At 38.6% G+C, this 25,575-nt stretch overlaps 1 protein-coding gene across 1 annotated transcript in view; it reads right to left on the bottom strand.

Annotated features, from left to right (window-relative positions):
- vipr1a (vasoactive intestinal peptide receptor 1a) overlaps positions 1-25,575 on the bottom strand; it is a 45,108-nt gene that overhangs the window by 5,670 nt on the left and 13,863 nt on the right. Inside the window, exons 4-7 of the mRNA XM_079820106.1 lie at positions 11,188-11,294; positions 7,766-7,863; positions 3,933-4,065; positions 695-848 (exon numbers count right to left, since the gene is read on the bottom strand). Of these exons, the coding sequence (XP_079676232.1) occupies positions 695-848; positions 3,933-4,065; positions 7,766-7,863; positions 11,188-11,294 (492 nt within the window). The remainder of the gene's footprint in view (positions 1-694; positions 849-3,932; positions 4,066-7,765; positions 7,864-11,187; positions 11,295-25,575) is intronic.

Genomic DNA, 25,575 nt, shown 5'->3' with positions numbered 1-25,575 from the left:
TAGGATCTTAATTTTGATGCGATCGACCCGGTTTCGAATTTTGCAAAGCTCGCTGTTTTCCCTTTTCTCATCACAAATCCCATCGGAAAGGCATTTACTTTGATTTTTTTTATATAAAATAAAAGTATTTATTGGGTAGGGTTAGGGGTAGGTGTAAGGAGGGCTTTTATTGTCCCATTAAGGCGGCATCCATTTAATAATTTTAATAAATATAATAATTTACCCTGTTATTATTGCATCATGTTAATGTACAATACTGAGCTGCAAATAGTATGTAACTGTCAAAATAAAGTAGAAATTGCATGTAATTACTATTTACACATTTTGCAAAGAACTGCTACTTTTACATGGTGTAAATAGAATCTACTCTATCTGTACTTTACTGTACTTAGTGCAAATAGCCGCTGCCAAACTTAATTGATCCTGAGATACAGGTCGGTGCCTGCTTATCACATTTTAGAATCCTAAATTTAAAGAAATGCGGTGTGAAACCTTTTCCAACACAATATAGTGACGTCAATGGAAAGGTTAATTGTTACATCTTGAGTGAGTACATGGACAAGGTCCTATTGACTTTAGTGATCAATATTTCATTCATATTTGACAGGCGTTTCTCTCCTGTCGCGAAGAGTTACGAGATCGAGGGGTCATATATCTTAATGTCACTGGCACTGAGATACATGCACATACACACCCCATCCAATGAGAATGTACCACCAGAAGTACTTCCTCTCAGAGAAGAAGGACACAGCCAGGAGAGCGTGCAGATACAGACCCTCCACCAGTAACCAGCAGAAACTGGCAATGACGCCGTACTGGAAGAAAACCACCGCAGCCTTGCAGCCCACCTGTAAAATGCAGAGAAGATTTTGTTTAGAACTATTATGCACTTGTGTATATTATAACAGGAACTGCGGTCTTGCATGTTTACCATGTACTTAAACAAAGGGAATGCTTTTTGCACTGTGTTACATGCACTAGGCACTAGAAACATTGTGCAATACTTCTAAAGAGGGGCATTAAAAAGAGTGTAAACACGTATAAGAACTGCTGAATGCTGGTCTGTTAATGTATGAAACTCGTAGTGCACTGACTGTTCAGATATGTACTGCATGTAATTATCAACGAGGAGTGTTTCATAATTACGGCAATAATCACACAGCCATAAACAATCTATATAGCGAATCCATTTTAATTAAATGACAATAAATAAACCTGATTCCTCTACGGGCCGCTTAAATGTCAAACGTGTTTTTGTGACATTGCAAGGGTGTTTACAGAGGGGATAACGTGCGATCATGAGTGTTTGAGCACCCTGTTGTGACAGATGTGACATATTCTGTTGGCGGACAGCTGCGTCCAGACTGCTTAAAACACACCCATGAAGAGTGTTTATACAGGAAAACACACTACAGAACACGCTACTAAACCTTAACACACGTAGGCTGTCAAAAATTAAGCATTCTAGCCAAAGAGACTCTTTATTAACGAAATGTTATTACTTCACAATTATTTTTGCAAAAATCCAAGCATAACATATGCTATTATTGACTATGAAAATGGCACTAAACAAGCCAAACATAACCATGATGCTGGGTAAATACAGCGTCGGCCATATCCGGATGAGGGAGTCATTTACAAACTCTTCAAAGATCTTAAAGGACTGCTCAAACACAGCTACGCCTCACCACAAAATGAGATTAAAGAGCACTTTACCAACCAGCATTTAAAGAGCAAACCTCATGACAAAACATTAAAGCAATTTACTACTGACAGTGTATCAATTGTGGAGTCTGTGCTGTTTGTTTCTTATGAGGGAAAAAAAATCAATTGCATTCACCAGGTGCAGTTCCATTCAGCTAGGAAAGCGGAAATAAAGTAGAAAGTAACCAGATATAACCTAAAGAATGTAATGTGTTTATATTCAAGTGAAAGATATGATTTAAGGTCACTAAATCAAACTGGCTTAGGTTACACAAACAGAAGTCATTGTTAGGTAACAGTTGCCTGTTAATAGGTTTTACAATGCACCAGGAAATATAATTGTAAAAATAACTGGAATATCACATTTAATTTTATCCTGCGGAATTTAGTGGTTACGTTTTCAACAGTCAGGTCCTGGACCAGTAGTAAAATTCCCATTCATTTTCTCCATAGAGGAGCTGATTTTTAATTAAATCAAAATGGACAATTCTTTTTTTTTTATGGAATGTTGCAGTGATTATTATAAATTATTTATCCGTGCACATCATTATTTTTTTTTTATTCATGTGCCCTCGTAATCTTTAATCAAAATAACTTCGCCTCCCTCTTGCAACTGCATCTTTTTTTTCTGTGCGAGGGCGGGAAAACCGGTCACTCACATGACATCACAGCAATAGCAAACCACAACCATCTAATCAATTCCCGATGGACAAAATCAAGTCTTGACGCCGATTCCCAGTATATACGTCACAACAGGTTAGTGTCTCAGTTACCAATTTGTAAATGACCTTGGATAACATCAGTATTAAAGGCACAGTATGTAAGTTTCGCTGCTAGAGGTCGCTTATTCAAAACAATAACAAAGCCGTGAATGAGTGTGGAATCATGGGCGTTGTTGTCTTCACCTCCACATTGAATGGAAAGCCATCCGATGAGACTCAGGCAGAAATCGTGTTCCTCGGTAAGCTAATGTATTAAACTTTCATTAACGTTATGAAGCAGGGCGGGGCCGAGAGCCTGGGACATTTTACGTTGCTGTTTCCATTATGCTATGCAGTCGGCCACTCCTTTCGTTTTTTATTATTTATTTTACGATTAAAGTTACGTTTAACGCCCTCCGCCTTCTTCCCTGAACTTTGTTACAGTTGTGTTTGATCACTTAAATTCACATTATTTTATTTCATTCTAATAAAACAGCCACAAGTGCTGAATTACTACTTATACTAGTCATTTTATTTGACAAATAAAAATTGAGGGGTAGCGCAACACTGTTTTACTAGGTCAAAACAATCATACTCAAAATACATTTGAGTGTTTAGAAAGTTATGTTAACATTACTGCGTTTGCTCGTCGGCTGTATGAGACTTGACAAAATAGCATTGGCTCTGAGGCATGGTGCAAACATGATACTCGCGGTAAATCAAGAAAACATGAGATTCAAACAATGTATAATAATAGCTGTATAACGATTCATTTTCTGTCTATAAAGGTATTCAAACAGCTGCTCACCTGTCTAATAAAACATAATATATTAAAGCGTCTTTGGAGTTTCCATGGTTATTATGACACGGATGTTAAAATAGCAGATTTCTCTGGATGTAAACCATAAACTGTAAAAAAGATGGACAATGCCCCTTCACTCTTCTATTGTAGAAAAGTGAAGCCGCCAATGTGCCGCTGATATCTTGCGCTGATTTGGGACCTGCGTTTGCGCAGTAGTGACCTCGGGACCTGAGTCTACGCAGTAGAGAGCAGGAAGTGGAACCCACACTCCTGCAGTATCTGTTAGTACAGTTTACTGCAGAACAGGTGGGAAATAAACAGTTATGGAAATGTAGAAATTGAAGCTAAAGCTTCAATCTCCTCCCGAACATCCTGAAAAAAGTCCATTGGTGCCTTAGTGACAACTTCACTCAGAGAAGCTGTCAATCATGACGTCACACCCCCGTTTTTATAGCATCAAATAACTAGCTAAAACCAAACTTATTTTAAAAAACGAACACTTGAACTTACATCGGCGTGATAAAAACTACCTAAAATGACAGAAATTGTCTTTGGAAATTTTTTTTTAAGTGTAATTTGATTGTTTAGTTAGACTTGCGTCCCATTAGAAATACATGGAGGGGGGCGATCGAGGCGCTTTAGCTTCACTTTTCAGGACGTGTGCAGCACAATTGATGTAAAAATTGTTTATATAATCCCTTAAAAATTACTTAAAAACCACTTACAAGTCCATAGTGGCAGTAATCAGGTTGCTCCATCTCATACAGGACTACATCCTTCATTATTACCGCCACAGCCTTCAGTATAAAAGACATGAACAGGTGAATATGGATGTAATTCCTTGTGCAGTGCAGTTTTCTGGGAAGCAAAGAGAGAAAGAGGCTCAGTGGTTTGTTTTACCATAATACATAATACGCAAAAACACAATTAATCAAGTACTGAAATCTACATAATAGTAAATGCTAATTATTATGCAAGTGACGTATTAGTAGGATTTCAGTACAATAAGCATTCAGTTTTTAGTTATTTAAAGAATGTTTGTTTCATTTCTTGTATCATTTTAGATAACTGGTAACAATCTCAGACAGGTTTGTTGAGTAGTTTGCCAGGTCTTCTTAGGTTAATAGAAAACCTACTTAGGGTGGTTGTTCCACATTATTAAGCAAGTCACAGTTCTCTTTCTCTTTCTCTGTTATCTTCTCTATTTGAAGATAAAAAGCATGAAAGGGTGCAATATCTTGCAAAAGGCATGAAAATAACTAATATTTAGCAAAAACTGAATAATAAATTTTGATTATCGAACAGATTGTGAGTGAGAGCACAGCAGAACTCTGAGAGAAACCGAACGGTAGGCTATTTATGCAAATATATCACCTCATATCAGACGAACGCTTCAGCTCTCCAGACTGCCATCACTTCCCGTGTGTGAGGTCAAAATAGCGGCCGGGTCATGGATATATACAGATACCTCATAAGTGCCTGCGTGGATCATGGCGTGGATCGCTCGAATGAGGAATCTATGTATACATATCTATGACCTGGCCGCTATTTTGACCTCACCAACGGGAAGTGATGGCAGTCTGGAGAGCTGAAGCGTTTGTCTGATATGAAGTGATATATTTGCATAAATACCGTTCGGTTTCTCTCAGAAACCGATCGTTTCGGGTCTTAAGACATCAATGTGTCGTCACGAGCCGCAGGGTTTAATTTGAAGTTGTCTGTCCATGTTTTTTTTACTCTAATAGAATTATTCTCCATTGACAAGCATTATATGAGTGACACACAGCAACGGTTGGAGTTAAAAATCTTCATTTGTGTTCTACTGAAGAAACGAAGACACCTACATCTTGGATGCCTTAGGGGTATGCAGAAAAACATCAAATTTTTGTTTTTGGGTGAACTATCCCTTAAAGGAAAGATACCATAATCACAAAGGTATAAATATTAACAAAAATAATTAAAGTAACGTTAGACTGTGGGTAATGTTACTTAACCAATTTGAAGCAGTTGTTGAACTTTTTTTTTATACCTACGAGAAACAGAGAAATATTGACACGTCCTCTCCAGCAGCTTGAATGTTCACCGTTGAAATGGCAACTCTCAACGGCCACCAGGACTTATAGTTTTATATAAGCTATTCATTATTTGTTGTAAAGTGTAAGAATCACCTCAGAAAAATAAATTCTTCTGTCAGGCGCAGTTGAAGCCTAGGACAAACACTGTCAAGATGAGATGCTGTAGCCAGGCTATGTCTGTGTCATTATTCCAACATTATGTTCATAACATGTTACGAATTTTAAAAAATTTACTTTCCTCTCTTGTCAACATTAGCCTGGTTTAAGCGCGGCGCGCTGTCTTCAGTTGTGGAGGCGCGCGCTGTATGTCACGTCACAGAAAGACGTACACTCAAAGTAATCGGATCAGGTCGTTTACATGGTGGAATTTTTTGTTTGATCGGTTCATGAAAAGGTGTATCCCACCCCTCTCAAACCGATTACAATTTCATTCGGTTTGGGCATTTTTATTCCGATTGAGGTGTTTATATGAAGCATTTTCATTCGGATTGGACTTTTAAACCGATTACAGTCCTCCATGTAAACGCATCTACTGTTTACAACGGAAACAGCGTAGAAGACTGAGGTTGGTACATTTGTTCATTTTCTCGAGGTGGCAAGAACAAAAACAAAGTTCGTTCTGGCCAGGACATTCCATACTTCACAAGAAAAGCAGGTGCCGTTTCTCCACATTAAAACTCTGCCCACTTTAAATTTCTGACCAATCACACAATAGTTCCCAGACACCCACAAGAAAAAAGTTCTGCTCAGATGATGTGTCGAGACCAAGCTGCGAGAACTCCCAAACCAGGGCTGCGAGAACAAAATTACATCATTTTGTTCTTGCAGCCCTGGGAGCGATAAACTTTTTTCTCTGTTCTTGCGGCGTATGTAACGGCCTTGACACAGACTGAAATTGTTGAATAAAGTCGTTATTTTTGTTTGTTTTTGCGCACAAAAAGTATTCTCGTCGCTTCATAAAATTAAGATCTGGAGTCACATGGACTATTTTAACAATGTTTTTAATACCTTTCTCGACCTTGAAAGTGTTAATTAAATAGCTGTCTATGAAGGGGTCAGCTGTCGGATTTCATCAAAAATATCTTAATTTGGGTTCCGAAGATGAAAGGTCTTATGGGTTTGGAATGACATGAGGGTGAGTAATTAATGACAAAATTCTCTCAAACAAATTAATTTTATTAAAAAGGGTAGGTATAAAAAAAGCCACTTTTGAGCAGCAAACAGGTATTTGAAGCTGCTGGTGTCTCTGGAGTCTCAAAAACCTCTCCATGCAGGCTATCTGTTGTGCGTAAACTTGCATTTCAGCCACCTCTAACCACAGCTCCCAACGAATAAAACGTTTACAGCGGGTTTAGAAATACATGAAGACTCATTTCTGTATTTACTGTCGAATGCTGTGCTGCAAAGGGTGGTCCAGATGAATGGATTTCTGGATGGTATATACCCTTTTAATATAATTCATTTGTTCAATAGAAACTTCCTTAATAACCTTTTATCTGATGGGGTTCTTCTGTGCTCTACATCATTCACAAGAAAAACAATTTCATCTTCAAAAAGATCTTTCTTCCTCCCAATTTTGAATGAGAACTGTGACTTGCTTAATAATGTGAAAAAACCTATTTAAGGTTTTCTATTAACCTAAGACGACCTGGCAAACTACTCAACACACCTGTCTGAGATTGATACCAGTTATCTAAAAAGATATGAGATATAAAACAAACAAACACTTTCTTTGTAAAACTAAAAAGCTTTGAAAAAAAAAGTTCATTGTACTAAAATCCTACTGATGTGTCACTTGCATAGTAATTTGGAACAGAGTGTGAGTGTGTGTGTGTGTGTGTGTGTTTATGTTGAGGGGAGAGCCACTCGTTCTGTTCAAACACACTGCTCGTGTTCAAAGCTGAGTACGAAACTCATATACTTACTGTATATGTATGAGAGCTTAAACATATCAAGACTCTCAAGAACTGTGTTCCTGTTTAATTAAGTATGATGTAAGCCAAAAGAGGAAGCTGTGCACTTGAGATTTGGCTTCACCTCTAAGGTCACTGAGGGGAATATTCACTATAGTTAATTTACTACTGAGAAGCTTGTGCACTGCAAAGCTGAATGTTAGAGGTTACAAACCACCAAGCCATTTTGTTTGGAAGGTTGTGCAATAATGGGAACTGTGTAACCCTATCAAACGCCTGAATCTGTGCACTTTCGCAATGTACTGTTAAATGTGTTATAAAACGGTCCATTTTGAACAAGGCCTTCAGGCTTGAGACCGGTGTGATTGAGCAGAACATTGATTTGCCACACAGCTGAATCAATCACATGAAATGCGGGCATCCACTGAGGACAACAAAACTATTAAATGTGAGTTATTTGGGAGTTTCTTCCATGTGAGAAAGGCAAAAGTCATAAAGAGCCAAGGTCCTGTGATTTCTGTCATATAAAACACGTCATTGGTATATTTTGAGATGCATTTGAGGATTTACCTGAAAAAGCACAGGATGATGATGGCGATAATAAGGGATATAAGAGACACAGTGTGACCAATGGTGTATCCAATTCTCACAGAGCCCAGAAATTCACCCTACAAGGGGGAAAAAGGTGAATGAATGATAGCCAACTAAACTCAGAAAAATTATTCATATATATATATAATTGGAATAAGAACAAATTAACAACAGTCTTGATTGCTTTGGATATAGTTGGTTTAATTAGCTGCCATTTAGCGGAAGATTTTCCATTAAAACTGAATAACTCTGTTTGTGAATCAGTGGTTTGTATTTTTCACCGACGCAGTCTTTCTGCAGGTTACATCAGTACAACAGTAGGTGACGAAAAGAGACTGTGTTTTTTGATTAATTCAGCTGATTTCTTCAAAACACAGATTTATAACAAAATAAGTGACTGGCTGCATCTGAATTATATACCTACTACCCTACTATGTAGTAGATAGAGAAAAAAAACAGTACGTGAAAATTGTGCGACGTTCCCTAAAGGTTCTCTAAAGGTGACGGGACCTCCCGATCCTTCATAGAACATAGGGACGTTCTTAAAACGTCCTCTTTTGGTTATGAAAATGCTGCAGTTCAAGGTTCCTGATATGACTTTAGGGGGACCTTCCATTTTGGTTATTTTATGGTCACACAGCAACGTTACAAAGAGGACATTTTGGGACATTAACAGAATGTTCTTACATGGTCCTCTGTTAGTCATATAACATTCCCGATATGACTTTAAGTGGACGTCCCATATTGGTTATTCTATGGTCACACGGCAACGTTCCAAACAGAACGTTCCCACATGGTTCTCTGTTGGTCATATAATAACGTTCCTTATATGACTTTAGGGGACGTTCCATATTGGTTACTCTATGGTCACACGGCAACGTGACAAAGAAGTCACTTGGGACGTTAACAGAACGTTCCCACGTTGTCCTCTGTTGGTCATATAATAACGTTCCTTATATGACTTTAGGGGACGTTCCATATTGGTTACTGGTCACACGGCAACGTTACAAAGAAGTCACTTGGGACGTTAACAGAACGTTCCCACGTTGTCCTCTGTTGGTCATATAATAACGTTCCTGATATGACTTTAGGGGACGTTCCATATTGGTTACTCTACAGTCACACGGCAACGTTACAAAGAAGTCACTTGGGACGTTAACAGAACGTTCCCATGTGGTCCTCTGTTGGTCATATAATAAAGTTCGTTAATAGAACGTTCCCACGTTGTCCTCTGTTGGTCATATAATAACGTTCCTGATATGACTTTAGGGGGGACGTTCCATTTTGGTTATTCTATGGAACATATCTTGTTCAGTGCAATTGTCTCTACACTACATTCCCATAATGTTTACAGTACCTTCAGGGGACCAACCTAGAATGTTTTTGGGCCTATTTTCACAACATGTTTGAGTGAATCAATGTACACTTGCAAATGAGGGTCAGTAAATCCATCTTTGAGAAGCAACTTTTGTGCAAATCCTGCGTTTTACTAATCCTCATTTGCAAAGCAGCCCAGTGTACATAGATTCACACAAACATGTTCTGTAAACGTGATGGAACATGCAAGGACCTAAATAGGAGCAAAAAATAACATTCGTCCTATAGTAATGGTCCCCTAAACATTCCCATAACATCCTGAATGTTCCTTGAAGGTCTGCCAAATAACCTCCCCCAACCCTTTAAAGAACTCCACATCATGACCCCCTCGAAATGTTCTAGGAACGTTACCAGGCGACGTCCTTGACCAGCGGGGACATTCTGAGGATTTACCTTCATTCTGGGAACGTAACATTTCTAGCGGGGTATGTCTGAAAACACAGTTATTATAAAACAGTAGGTGAAAAGTACCCAGATGACCTACTACTTCTGTCATGATTCTGAAGTGCGCATCCAATGGACACTTTACTATCCCATGAGGCCATAGAGAGGAGTTATGAAAGGCAGTAAAGCGATGCTACACACATTCAAACAATGTTGAACATATATTTTAACCAAGTTAATAATAATTCAAAAGAAGTTTCTACTCAGAGAGCACTTTTCAGATGCAGCCACTGACTCTGTCATTCATTGGGTGAGTCATTGAATCATTCACTCAACCAATCAGCAATGAAGCACCTGTTAGTCTCAGCCTCAGACGTCACGCCCACGGACCGCTGGCTAAACGTCTTATGCATATGTCACACTTAACTGGAAACACTTCAGGATTTTTGAAGTCGTCATCTGATTGGTTGAATTCTACAAGATGCCGTGTGTGTCAAGTTCTTTAGCGATCCGCCAAGAAACAAAGATGCTGTGACGCCAAACCCCCTCATGGAGTAAGAACACTGTCGTGTTTACAACATAATAAGCGGTTATCAGGATCAACTAAAAACCATACTGGATTTTCAAACGTATGTAAAGTTCGTGGCATAGGCTCTTTAAAATACGTCCAAGAGTTTTAAACACCGGACTGTTATTGAAGGGACATAGACGTTACGTTTTCACACCCCTAAACATGACGCGAAACTAAATTAACTGTGATTGGTTGCTTTGCATGTCAGTCAGATGGCAAAAAAAACTGCTATAGAGTCCAGAACTTCTGCCATCAGTCTAAGCAGAAAGTATACTTAGTTTTTCGCACAGTCGAATGCACAGCCTTGCAAAGTATACTTCTTTTGACTCGTATGTGTACACAGGCATTTGACGCATGCGCAGTTTTGAGCAATCTCTCACCACGAGTTACAACCCATGAAAATACAGGAAAAAAGTAAAATGCACAAGTAAAATGTGCAACCAAAATCCGGCGGTGACGGTACAGTACACGTGTACTTTTCTGATGACGAAATAAAAAGTGAAGTCTACTTTGGCCTTGAGTGACTGGTTATGAAAGACTACACTACTGTGAGCTAAAAGGCTGCTTCTGCTTTAGAATGGCTGACTACTTTTTTTTAAACTATTTTGGCAAAAACAAAGTCAACTAAATATTGTGTATAAAATACAACTGAGTCAATTCTATATTTTGTTCTGAATATCAGAAAGGCTTTAACAGCAAGGATGTTAGGGAACAACAGCACGCTCTATGTGTTAATACTTTAGGTACAGCAAACTGAGGTTAAGTGTCTTAACCTTTGGGTGCCTACCATCCATCGTTTTAATTGATTTATTTTAGATTTCATTGTAAACTTGATTGATGTTGGAGCCACAGCCTTGTGGGCAGTGTTCTGACATAGAGCACAACAGCACTTCAGGCAACCCGACTTGTGGTCCTTTCAATGATATGAATGGTCCAAAAATATAACTTAAATAAGACTTGATTGATGGTGTATTTGGTACCTGTGACACCTGTGTAAATATATGTCGTTACTGATTAAAACACACTGGGTGGCAATCAAAACAATGAAAAAAAAAGCAATCATACGCACCATGTTTCCATCCTCTGTGATATTTGGGTCGAAGCCACAGTTGAACCCAACGACAACTGGGTTTATTTTGGTCCAGCCACTGGCAGTACAGCTTTTTGAAATGTTTCCTGCAAATGGCAAAAGGGCAGTGAATACGTAGGTCAAAAACAGAGAGAAGTGAAGAATGCTAAACCAGAGATTCAATCACAGCTTCATTCCTCCAGTAATCACTGCTACTCAGACACACTTAAAACACATAGCCAAAGATGAGGTGACCGATTACTGCAAAACAAGGAAAGGAAATAAGCACTTGGTGGATCTCAAGTGGTCAAGAATTAATCAACAGGAAATTACTCACATCAACACGCACTGGAAAATGTTAAACGTCTTAGTCTTATCATATTTTTTTTTCATGTTGCAACAAAATTTCATGATCTGATTTATTTTAAGCAATGTGTAACGTCATTAGCTGTCATTTTTGGAACAGTTTTCCTTGCCATTTGAAGAAGCAAATTTCACTGACTGATCACTGGGCTAAATGTTAATTGGCTCGAGAATCCTCTCAGGCCTGGAGGACTTCAAACTGAATGGAGCTGATTTGTGAAGTAGAGCACACAAGCTCATCATCAGGTAATCATGCTCTCCAAAGTGGAGGAGGAAAAATAACAGATGTCGTCCTGTTGGTCTTATCGCTGCCTGAAATACCAGCTGGAAAATCCTTTTACTCACTGGACACATTATGACATCCTCTTAATGACCCTTTGGATCCTCCTCACTTTTCTGCGCTACGTGTAGTGTCCATGTCATGCTTATCAAATTCATGACCTTTCTGCCATAGACTTGAGGCCAGGTTTCTTGAGGGTTGATGTCACAACAGAAGATGAATAGAAAGGAATGGAATTTAAAAAAACAGCACCTCCCAAAAATATTCCCAGTATTACGAGAAAAGGGTTGTAAATTTGCCTCTGACTTAAACAAGTATTAAAATGTCATGCAGATGCCTCACTGCATTTGGAAATATTTGGTTTCCTAGTAAAAAAAATAAAAATAATAATAATAAAAATAAAAGTTGAACGTACTGTTTGTCACAGGTAGCTAACACATTTCTCAGGGGACGATTTGCCTCACAATTAGAGAGATGAGTCATGAATAAAACATCAACTTCTTCACCCCTGAAAATGTTACTCTCATTTGTAGGAACCTTGTCATCCTTGGGGAACATTAGGGCATCAATGAAGGTAGGCATAAACCTCTAGAGAACACATCAGGCTCCACTTGTGAACAGAGAAACATAACACTGCACATCCACTGCACTTTAATTATAACAGAATCTTTGCAACGAAATGTCATAAAATCAGCTGAAGCAACAAGATCCTTTAATGAGTAGCCTTTTGAACAGTGGAATTTACAAATGAAAATTTGAATCAGATTTTTTCCCCTTCTTTTTTTTTTTTTAAACCATGCATGTCTTCCACAATTAATTGACAGATTTTTGACCACCCCATTCCGCCTGTTCACCAGGACTCTAAACATGTTAACATGAACAGAGAAGCTGTTTTCTATTTCTGAAGTTAAACAGCAGCCCCACATCCAATTAAAATGGCCCTGTGGGAAGCAAGAGAGGGGGGAAAAACTCGCTGCAAAACACTGACAAAATTTTGGAACGTTTGATATGCATTTGGCAAGTTGTAGCGGTGATCATCTCCCTCAGATGGGACTGCTTGAAAACCTCATTGTCAGTGTGCCAGCAGTGTGTGAAGCTGATGATGTTTTACCTCTGAGAGCGAAAATCGAATTTTAGACAGAGTGAGGATTGAGGACATTCACAGAGCCTGCAACAGGAATACATCAAATATGAGCTATTTTATAGTGTTGACTGATAAACAGATTACAGTCAAAAACACAGAGGATAAAAGAAAGCAACTGCTTAGCATCCAGAGCTCACAAAATCCTTAGTTGACTAGATTTTTTATTCACATCTGTGACAAAAGCACTGTCATTCAGTATGTTTTTTCTCCTCATCAGAATACATGTGCAATTAAAAACGCACAAGACTGTGTAATCTTAAGCAACGGGACTAGACCGAGGCAGATAAGCTACTGCTGCTAGAGTTTGGTCTTGTTTTCAATGAGGGATTGTCAGAAGAATGCTTTCATCATCCCGAAGGACAAGACAATGAGGATTGTCAATGCCATGTATGAAGATGTGGACTGAACATGGGAGCTAATCAACCTGCTGTTATGTTATTTCAGAGCGTGCCATTGAAGAGATCTTCTGCCTCGAAGCACGCTGCAGAAACACACGCTTTGAGCCTCAGAGGAGGCCTCAGATTTAAGCTTGCTCCTGTGAGAATTTACGCAAGATTCACTGCCAGCCTGAAGGGAGAGGATGGGGGTTCTGGTTCTGGTAAAAAATTTTGGTCCTTGAATAAGTGTTGACAGTAACATGACTTGTATAAACATGAATCAGACTAGGCTTTTGATAAAGCTCTTTGAGCGAAGTGTTATTGCAACAGCTCTCTGCAGTGAAGGTGGGTGTTTAGGTGTGTCCTTCTCTTTCAAACGCAAGCTGCTTGACGTATTATTATGACAGCGGCTCCAAAAGTGGAACTATTGTGAGAAGTCGCAAGAATGCAGGGTAATTAAAGAATATTCTGAGTTCAATACAAGTTAAGCTCAACCAACAGCAATTGTGGCATGCCTCCAAAAATAATGGGGAACTTACAATAGAAGAGAATGTGACCAGTTTTTGGAGGTTTTAAAAGCAGAAAAGTACTTTCATTCATTTATCTGTTATTATTTGAGCTTAAAAGCTGTTTAAATACTTTTTTCAATCGTTTTAGGGTTATATGGTCTTAAAGGGATAGTTCACCCAAAAATGAAAATTACCCCATGATTTACTCACCCTCAAGCCATCCTTGGTGTATATGCCTTTCTTTTTTCAGTTATATTAAAAAATGTCCAGCACAAAAATTGAAGCCCAGAAAAGAGCATCCATCCATTATAAAAGTAATCCACATGGCTCCGGGAGGTTAATAAAGGCCTTCTAAAGCGAATCAATGGGTTTTTGAAAGAAAAACAATCCATATTTAACATTTCAAATATCTATCTTCCGGCGGACCACCTTCTGTATTCAACTTACAAAAAAGCATAACTGGTGTGCCGATGACGTCAGCGATTTGAACTGCGAGAGGCGTTACACTTTCTTTGTTAGTTGAATACGAAAGGTGGTCTGCCGGAGGCTAGATATTTTACTTTATAAAGTTTTAAATATAGATATTTTTCTCACACAAACTCATCGATTCACTTCAGAAAGCCTTTATTAACCTCCCGGAGTCGTATGGATTACTTTTATAATGGTTGGATGCACTTTTTTGGGCTTCAAATTTTGGGCTGCCATTCACTGCCATTATAAAGCTTGGAAGAGCCAGGACATTTATTAATATGACTCTGATTGTATTCGTCTGAAAGAAGAAGGTCATATACACCATGGCTTGAGGATGAGTAAATGATGGGATAATTCTCATTTTGGGGGAGTTTGTTTGCTAACAGTATACTGTTAGTCATGTATTTCGAACATCTTTTTACCCCTAATTGAAGAACGAAAAAGAACTTTGTTGTGAGTATATCGGGGCCTTTATGGTATCAATATGACAAAGTAGTAAAATTGGATACAACTTTACACAGAAAATGTTAACACAAAAAGTGTTTATGTCTTGTGTCCAAACTTTTGAAACAGTGAGTATTTAAATTTTTACGACTCAGTGTTGTTATTGTTAAATACAATTATTAGAAATCATTTTTGGTAACTGAAATCAGAAATATAAGATGCAATATTAGATTAAAAACTTCAACGGAAACTTCAACAAAAATGAGAAATGTTGCTTGGCAACTAACTGAAATAAATTTTAAACAAAGTTTAAACTCAAGTACTACAATTTCTAAAATGTAAAACTGAAATAATAATTATTTAAAGCTGTACAGAAATATTAAAAAACAAGAACCTATAAAATGACAGTAACACTTTACAATCAGGTCTCATTTGTTAAAATGAATTACTGACTAACATGAACCAACCATGATCAATACATTTGTTACTGTATTTGTTAATCTTTGGTAAAGTTAGTAATAAAAATGCAGCTGTCCATAATAATGTATTAGTAAATGTTGAAAATAACATTAACAACAATTAATAAATGCTGTAGAAGTGCAGTTCATTTTATCTAATGTATTTAACTAATGTTAACTAATGAAACCTTATTGTAAAGTGTCACCAAAATGACATATAATAAAAAAGTAAAACAGATGATACTGGATGATATCGAAAACTAAAAAATAAAAGCCAATTCAAAATATTAATAAAAAAACCGATTATAGTATATAAATAAAACTAAAACAACACTGTTATGGATTGGCCCCATTCACTTCTGGTGAAAGTGACTCATTGTCTCATTGCCCGGATTTATAATGAATTTTTATAGTAATCAACAAATTCTCGATTGAGCTTAACTTGCACTGAACCTGGAACTTTCTTTTAAGGTGTGTTTACCTTTGCTTGCAAGCATGTAAAGTAACGTAGACCAGCTTTGGTTTGGTAAACATTACTTCCTGAACATTTATATGAGGTGTGATCATGAGGTCACTGCACTATTGACAGTGTGTTTGACTGAAGCATGAAAGTGAAGTCTGAGTTATGAGCAAAGAAACCACTCTGAAAAGTTGAGAAGATTAATGACTGTATGTTTGCTGTAAAGCTCCTGGGTAAAAAGTTCACATGTGTTAGGACACTAGAAGCTCCACCCACCATAAATTTATGACATGTCCCTGGATCTGTGCGCTGCCAAGTTTCGTAACACTTGTTTTCCTTTCCATGCTCTTATAAAAATGAATTGCATTTTGATTTGACCACACAAGACCTGGTAGATTCTTTTGAATCTGTAATCTGATACAACAACTGGACAGATTGAGCTTCAAGAAAAGGAATTTTACGCCTGCTGCAATATAGGAACAGCTGGAATACTGGAATACTGATTACACAAAGCATCAGTGCTATTAGGAAAGAGCCATAAATTGATATTTCTACACACACAACAGTCCCAAGTGGCTACATTTATACAATTAAACCACTTGAAAATGTCTGAATATTTTCCCCTGAACTACTTCTGAGATTGTAAGATTTTGTTGTTGTTTTGTGGATTTATGAAGTCAGTTCTCTTAAAGTCTACTTATTTTGCTTGATAGTTGGTGCTGTATGTTTCTAAAATTTGGGTTGATATTTTGTTATATAATACAAATAGATTCAAGTGTGGCTAAAGTATCTAGATAAAAAAAAAAACAATACCCCCACCCCGCAATGTAAGGGTACAGCTGAAAAATGTGTTGAATTAATTTAAAGTGAAAACAGTGAACTGGCTTTTCAAAAGCAATCCAATCCAACTTATGGTTGCATGAATTTTGCACAGTTCCACTGAAATCAGCTTAATCGCAGCATTCACTATGGCAGAGTAAACTACTGTAGGCATCCTAATAAACTGATGCAGCTAAAATTATCAACATTTACTGTTGAATATCTTTTAAACAACCTTTCTGGGCAATACACACAGAGCATTTCTGGGAAATCGGTGCTAAGGAAAACAAATGTTTCCTTTGATTGGTCCAGAAAGCTTCAATCTGTTTGCAATAAACTAATGAGGATTTTTGTGTCCACTGGGTCTGTGCATGTCCTTTGTTCTTCCCTCTGGTTCGTAAATTGTTCCATCAACACGTTATAGTTGTCTCGGTCTCCCCTAAAATCCAACTCAACATTCCCACTCAGAGTTAGTTATCTGTTTTTTCCCATCAGAAGATCATCAATTCGGCCATCCCCCAAACAAATATCCAGGTATTTTCCCATTCACATTTGGCCTGTATCACAGCTCACCAAAGGCTATCTCCTGCTTGAACTCCACAAGATAAATCCTCTGCATTTCACCCTGTACCATCTAAATCCCTCAATCCATGTTTTGGATTTCTTCCAGAAAGCACTCTCTCAGAGCACTCAGAGTCTCACAGGAAAGGCATGCCCCTTTCAACAAGACAGAGACATGACCTGGAAGCCATTAGAAGTGTGTAAATAGTTCACAGGATGAAATCAGGCTCATAAATCAAAGCTGAAATTTTGACAAAGTGCAAGTGAGTAGAAGAACATGCAAATAAAAACATTTAAATTCTGCATCATCCATAGAGGGGCCCGATAAAGATAAAAACACAAACACTTTCTATCGAAAAAAGGTGTCAGATATATCTTCAACATACGACAAGCCTTTATAAGAGCTCGGCCAAAAGTGCTGTATTTTCCACAATGATGTGTCATTACAGAAATGGACCCTACATACGAATAACATGGATGTCACGGCTGCTTTTAAAGTAAGATCGCTTTGAAAACCTTATTGATCCAAACAGTCATTTTCCTTTACAATTTCATGATTACTACCTCAAGAAATATTGGCAAACTTAACTGCCGTAGACTGTCCTCAGTTCTTCCGGACATTTCATTTCAACATGACTCCTTTTACTCCTCTGTGTGCTTGAGAGGGAAAAGGAAAATTGAATAGCCAGGGTAAAATCAAAATAAAGATTATACCTAAAAACATGAAATGAAGGCTGTGTTCCATTAATTTTATGACAAAATGTGTTTTTTAAATTCCCCACACACTTATAAACACTCAAATAAATCAAGGTAAGGTTTCATTTGAATGACGTCTGGCATGATATGAGTGCTCATGTTTAAACCTGTCCATCAAAGGACAGTATGATTGACAGGTCCATTGGACAGTCTAGTAGAAAAGACAAGTCAGCAGCGATCCATGATTGCAAGCAAGTAAAATTATGCTGAAAGCAGTTTAGTTATTAGCCAGTCAGCAAATAGTACACAAGTCAAGCAACATACACCGATCAGGCATAAAATGGTCACCCTTTTGCTGCCAAAACAGCCCTGACCCGTCGAGGCATGGACTCCACTTTTTTGCTTTGTGGCAGGGCGCATTATCCTGCTGAAAGAGGCAACAGCCACCAGGGAATACTGTTTCCATTAAAGGGTGCACATGGTCTGCAGCAATGCTTAGGTAGGTGGTACGTGTCAAAGTAACATCCACATGGATGGCATAGTCGGGGAGCCAAAGTCTCAAAAGCTCAATAAAATGGGTTGAACCTGACATGGTCTGCCATACTTTTTATTTGTGTTTTTTCTGTTAACTTTGACCCTAAGAAAAAATAATTGGAGGGTCTGCTCTGCCGGAAATATCGCGAAAAAAAATTGTCACCATTTTCATGTATGCACCCTTTATTTTTATCAGAAAAATGTGAAAAATGATTTTTTTCCTCAAATCCTCAGTGGGTTGGGTAGGCTGTCAATAAATGCATTCCAGATACACAGAACACATGTGCTGACAACATCCACTGAAAAAATAACTCTTAAAACACATTTCTACATGATTTTGCATCAATTTAATGCAAAAAATAGGCGTTTTCTCACTTTTTTTCTAATATTTCGATCTTTACTTTATTGGCAATCAACTATTCCCCCAAGTTATGACATCAGTCAATATGCCATTCTTTTCACCAAATAGTATACTCATTCCACAGAAAAATTTATAAAAATCCAACCAAAATCAATGGATCTGTGATGATTTCACTACTAGTTGGCGATCAACAAGCTCAGAACCTCAATAGAATTTTAAGCTACTCTCAAAATTATGAAAAACATGCTGGATATTTAGCATCATGGCACACTTATGATCTTAGTAATTTGAATGAGTTTGGAACAGCCAACAAACGGTAACCAACGGTTACCAACGGACTTCGAAGCTGTTCATCATTGTCTGTGGTATGTGACAGGTCTGCCCCAGCATTTTGGGAAAAGAACGGTAGGCCTAATATGGATATTGTATTGGTAATTAACTGAAAGGACCACGCCAGTCTTCCATGTATCCATCCTTCAGGAAGTTCCTGAGGTTTGTTTTCGGGGGCGAAGCATACCATTATCGGGTTCTTTAGTTTGGCCTGGCTTTTCCCCCTCGCATGTTCACCAAGTGCATGGATGCTGCTCTGGCTCCAACTGAGTCTCAGAAGCATCAGTGTACTGAACTACATTGATCGTCCTTGGCCATCTTGGCACATAAATTGCCTTAAAATGCTGGCGGTCTACAAAGCTCTGAGGAGCTTTTTCCCGGACGTCCGCGGCCACCATGTCCTGATATGTCAGTAGTCTCATATCTAATTCATCAAGGGGGTCTGAGGTTGCAGTGGTCAGCCCTTTATGCAGACTGGCACACCAGATCCTCCTGTGGTCCCAAGGGAGACTGTCGAGCGATATATGTCCCCGGGGACCAAAATCAGGGAACAGACGTCCTGTCAAGGCAGGGGCTGAGGCCTGGGGAGTAGCGACTTTACCCAGAGGTGGTGAAAGCCATGTGCGTGAGGTTCGGCCCAGTGGAAGTGGATCTGTTCGCGTCTCGAGAGACATCCCACTGCCCTCTGTGGTTTTCTCTCAAGTGCAGACGTGGCTGCTGCGTCTATGCATTTCCCCCGTTCACTCTGCTCCCGGGAGTCTTTGAGCGGGTCTGCCAAGGAGTGATCAGCCTACTTTTAATAGCACCCTGCTGGCCGACCCAGGTATGGTTCTTGAACATCGTAGCACTGCTAGCAGGCCTCCCGTCTCAGGCAGGGGGCACAATATTTCACCCCCGGCCAGAGCTGTGGAACCTTTGGGTCTGGGCCCTGAGGGGTCTGGTCCCTAGAGGCGGGCCTATCGGCAGGTGTAGTTGAGACCTTACTCAGCTCCAGGGCTCCTTCAACGAGGAGATAGTGCAGCATGAAGTGGAATGTGTTTTCCACTTGGTGTAGTGAGTGATAGGTGGACCCAGTCAACTGCCCAGTGGCTTCAGTGCTGGAGTTCGTCCAAGATGGTTTCTCCGCTGGTCTTACCCCATCCACACTTAAGGTGTACGTGGCTTCCATTGCAGCTTTCCACTCGTCTGTAGGTGATGGGCCTCTGGGTAAGCACCATTTGGTTGTACGTTTCCTCCATGGAGCTCGGAGGATGAGGACTGCGACTCAGTCCAGAGTCCCATCATGGGATCTGGCAGTGGTTCTGGAAGGGCCTCTCTGTCAAAGATGTTCATTCAGATAGTCTTCAGAAAATGACCTCTAGCTTATTGAATACTTGTCTGACAAACATGAGCCATAAGTCTAAAGAAACGCTGAAATGTCAGGTTTTAAACACTGTAAACCAAATCAAAAACAAATATTCTGTGTTTATGTAATCCGTTTGAAAGCAGATCGATGTTAGTTGTTCCTGAGCGGCTCATTATAGACTAATGCGACCACGGCCACGAAGCACGCGCTCTATTGAGATTCAAATACTGAGGTGACGCCCACACACACATCAGCTCAAACACATTGTGCACGAGGGCGCACTGAAGCTTTCTTTGTTTAAATTAGCTCAAGATTACTGTCAGATGTAAGTAATTACCTTGACAAACTATACATCATTTAAAAGGTCTAAGACTCAAGCTTCCATTTTTGACCTCTGTTTTATTCTCAAAGTCATATAGTGACTGTAATTTGTTAATATGTGTCAGGAGTTATGAATATGAAAACCGTCGGTACCTTCTAATGATTGTAATACGAGCGTCAGCTGCTCTCATTCATAAAAAAAAACTCTTCATTCTTCATACTGGCAGCCGGAGGGCGCTCCATGCACATGTAGTCCATATATAGCACGCATGAAGAAGATATCTTCTTCATGCATGATATAAATGGACTACAGGTGCACGGAGCGATCAAGCAGACGCTCCATGCAGCTCATGTCAATAATTCCATGGTGACAATGCGGGCAGATCAGTAGAGCATGCGTGACCAGGGGGAATAGATCCCTCATTTTGATCGCCACTTATGACAGACAGAATGCAGTTTGGGAAAAAGCAAACAAACTTGAAGATGAAGAGATACTACACAAGATTTGTGGTCCTGATGGAAACAAGTGTACTGATGTGATTGCTGAGGTCTTCCGGTACCACAAGGAATGCATGACCAACTACCTGCCAAAGGGTCTTCATTCACAGGGAAGGACTAGTACTGCCACCACTCCATATGATGCTGCACTGAACCAACTCATATCTCAGATAGATCAGCCCTTTTTCAAAGAGCCATATTCTTAGTTACAGCTTTGAGGGATGAATTCTGTAAATACTTGGAAAGCCTTGGAGTTCAGAATGTTACCTCATACAGATGTCAGTCCTTGATTGCCCGCCTTAGAAGGCACAATGAAGTAGGTGGCAATTGTAAAATAATGGTTGTTCCACAGAAAGTATGTTCCAGCCTGAATGTTCCAGCAGAAATTAACTTTAGCTCCATGCTCTCAAATTTGAAGGAACTTTAAGGGTTACTTCAGTGATTTAGCATTAAGCTTTGTATCAGTAGAAACCCGGTAGTATATTCAAATTATGGTACTTCCCCCCTCATATCCCCCTGAGACGAGAGAATTATGGATTTTATTTCTGGAAAAAATCCTCAGATGATGCAAATATCTGAGTTGACACCAGATGATACCATAGTCTCTTCCTACAACACTGCAAAGAGAATATGGAAGGACCTCCAGAACCAACGTAAGCAGATCCTGAAGGAAGCAAGAGAAGCCAGAACAGCTCAAGCCAGTGGAAGTCAGCAGATGCCTGGAAGTATGACTGAAGACCCGTCACTGCAGCTAGAGATATCATACCTGGACGCATCCCGAAGAGTGAGCTCTAACCTGTATAACCAACTGGCATGGATGATAACAGATGCAACTCCACAGTTAGGTGAGGACGACCGGGTGAAAGTCAGTCCTAAGCAGCAAGAACAAGTTCTCAACCTTGCCCAAGATGTCTGCCAAGCAGTTGCCAAGATCCCAACACTCTTCCATTGGGAGAACAGGGTTATGTTGAAATTAAAAAGATGCCTAGGCCATGATGTTTAATAATGTGGACATTAACAACCATGTTAAATATCCAGTATGTCTTTCGGAATTTTGAGAGTAGCCTAAAATGCTATTGAGGTTCTGAGCTTGTTGATCGCCAACTAGTAGTGAAATCATCACAGATCCATTGATTTTGGTTGGATTTTTTTTAAAAAATCTGTGGAATGAGTATACTATTAGGTGAAAAGAATGGCATATTGACTGATGTCATAACTTGGGGGAATTGTTTATTGCCAATGAAGTAAAGATGAAAATACTGGAAAAAAAGTGAGAAAACGCCTATTTTTTGCATTAAATTGATGCAAAATCATCTAGAAATGTGTTTTAAAAGTTATTTTTTCAGTGGATGTTGTCAGCACATGTGTTCTGTGTATCTGGAATATATTTATTGACAGCCTACCCAACCCACTGAGGATTTGAGGAAAAAAATAATTTTTCAAATTTTTCTGATAAAAAATAAAGGGTGCATACACTAAAATGGCCACAAAAAAATATTTGCGATATTCCCGGCAGAGCAGACCCTCCAATTATTGGTTCTTAGGGTCAACGTTAACAGAAAAAACACAAATAAAAAGTATGGCAGACCATGTCAGGTTCAACCCATTTTTGAGACTTTGGCTCCCCGACTAGCAGGACCCAAGGTTTCCCAGCAGAACATTGCCCAAAGCATCACACTGCCTCCGCCAGCTTGTCTTCTTCCCAGTGCATCCTGGTGCCATGTGTTCCCCAGGTAAGCGACCCACACGCACCTGGCCATCCATGTGATGTAAAAGAAAACATGATTCATCAGACCAGGCCACCTTCTTCCATTGCTCCGTTGTCCAGTTCTGATGCTCGCGTGCCACTGTTGCCGCTGTTGACGGCAGTGGACAGGGGTCATAATGGGCACCCTGACTGGTCTGCGTCTATGCAGCCCCATACACATCAAACTACGATGCACTGTGTATTCTGACATGTGTATTCTGTGTATTCGGACCACACGGGCCAGCCTTCGCTCCCCACGTGCATCAATGAAACTTGGCAGCCCATGACCCTGTCGCTGGTTCACCACTGTTCCTTCCTTGGACCACTTTTGATAGATACTGACCACTGCAGACCGGGAACACCCCACAAGAGCTGGAGATGCTCTTACCCAGTCGTCTAGCCCTCACAATTTGGCCCTTGTCAAACTCGCTCAAACGTACCCATTTTTCCTGCTTCTAACACATCAACTTTGAGGACAAAATGTTCACTTGCTGCCTAATTTATCCCACCCACTAACAGGTGCCGTGATGAAGAGATAATCAGTGTTATTCACTTCACTTGTCATAATGTTATGCCTGATTGGTGTATACATTCTTAAAAATAAAGGTTCCAAAAGGGGATTTTCATGGCAATGCTATAGAAGAACGATTTTTAGTTCCCCAAAGAACCTTTCACTGAACAGTTCTTAAAAGAACCATCAATATTTTAATTATCTAATAATTTCCACTATAAAGAACCTTTTGTACAATGGAAAGGTTTCATGGATGTTAAAGATTCTTTATGGAAACATTGATGCCAATAAAGAACCTTTATTTTTAAGAGAGTGTGAATAAAACATCCACATAAATCAGTAGAGGTTCAAAATGTATCATGTTGTCTTTCTAAACAATCCCACACTTTTTGTTTTCACCTCACAAAATCAAGCATAAATCATATACTACCGTTTAAAAATTGGGGTCGGTAAACTTTTAAATGTTTTGAAAGAAATCTCTTATGCTCACCAAGGCTGCACTTATTTGATCAAACATATATATATATATATATATATATTAGTGCTGTCAAACGATTAAAATATTTAATCGCGATTAATCGCATTAATGTCATAGTTAACTCACAATTAATCACAATTAATCGCACATTTTTATTTATTCTAAATGTCCCTTGATTTCTTTTTGTCCCATTATTTTTTCTTATTTTAATGCTCTTATCAACATAGAAAAGTGGATCGGCTTGCTTTGTTCAAATGTTTGTTTTATTGAAAACAACATTGGCATACTTTAGTGTTCGATTTCACACCAACATTCTCACTTGGAGCAAATAATCTCACACAATGTAACACTGCCCATCAATAAAAGGGTGAAACAAATACTTTGTTGCACAAACAGCCCCTTCAACAGCCCTTTCTAAGGGATCAAAACAGGGTGATACAAAATAAAATTACAAAGTGCACATGCAAGGTAAACTAGGACTCCGCCTATAGTGCAGTTAAACCAGGGGTCGCCAACTAGTGAACTCCGGTCCGAATCCGGACCGCGAGATGCGTCCATCCGGACCGCGAAGCCTTTTGACATAATGAAACAGTTAACGTTGCAATGCTCAGTTACTACGTTCAGACCCAGACGCGCGGTCAAGCATGCAGTGAAGAAGAGACTGATGGTGCGCTCACACCGGACGCGAATGACGCGACATGCACACCGCTTAATCCGCGCCGCAGAATGTCTATTTGCGTCTTTGCATTGACTTAAATCACTCGCGCAAAACGCTTCATTCGCGTCTGGTGTGTAGGCTACGCACCATCAGAGCAGAAAGCAGCGCTCAAGACAAGCACTTTTAGTTGAAGACCCCTGAGTTAAACCATGGCTTAATACGTTTCTCATTTCGGCGTCTCACGCTTGCCATCCACGTCTACTCTTTTAATGGCCCAAACGAGTGCGGGCAGCCGCAGGCGCAGCGTGCCTGATGTTTTGTTTCCGGTCTAGCTACATCCGGAGTGGTGTTGTAGTTTTTCTAACGTTACTAGTTGTTGCAACAGCATGTGAAAAAACTACAAAGTTTGTTAGACCAAAAAGAACGTTAATCTCGCGATAAAAAAATTGACGCCGTTAAAATAGGTTTGCGTTAACGCCGTTAATAACGCGTTTAACTGACAGCACTAATATATATATATATATATATATATATATATATATATATATATATATATATATATATATATATATATATATATATACATATATATATATATATATATATATACATATATATATATATATATATATATACATATATATATATATATATATATATATACATATATACATATATATATATATATATATATATATACATATATATATATATATATATATATATATATATATATATACATATATATATATATATATATATATACATATACATATATATATATATATATATATACATATACATATATATATATATATACATATACATATATATATATATATATATATACATATATATATATATATATATATATACATATATATATATATATATATATACATATATATATATATATATATATACATATATATATATATATATATATATATATATATATATATATATATATATATACATATATATATATATATATACATATATATATATATATATATATATATA

The sequence above is a fragment of the Gobio gobio genome, assembly GCF_949357685.1.
Source record: "Gobio gobio genome assembly, chromosome: 6".
Taxonomy (NCBI): Eukaryota; Metazoa; Chordata; class Actinopteri; order Cypriniformes; family Gobionidae; genus Gobio; species Gobio gobio.
This window is presented reverse-complemented; position numbering and strand designations above follow the sequence as displayed.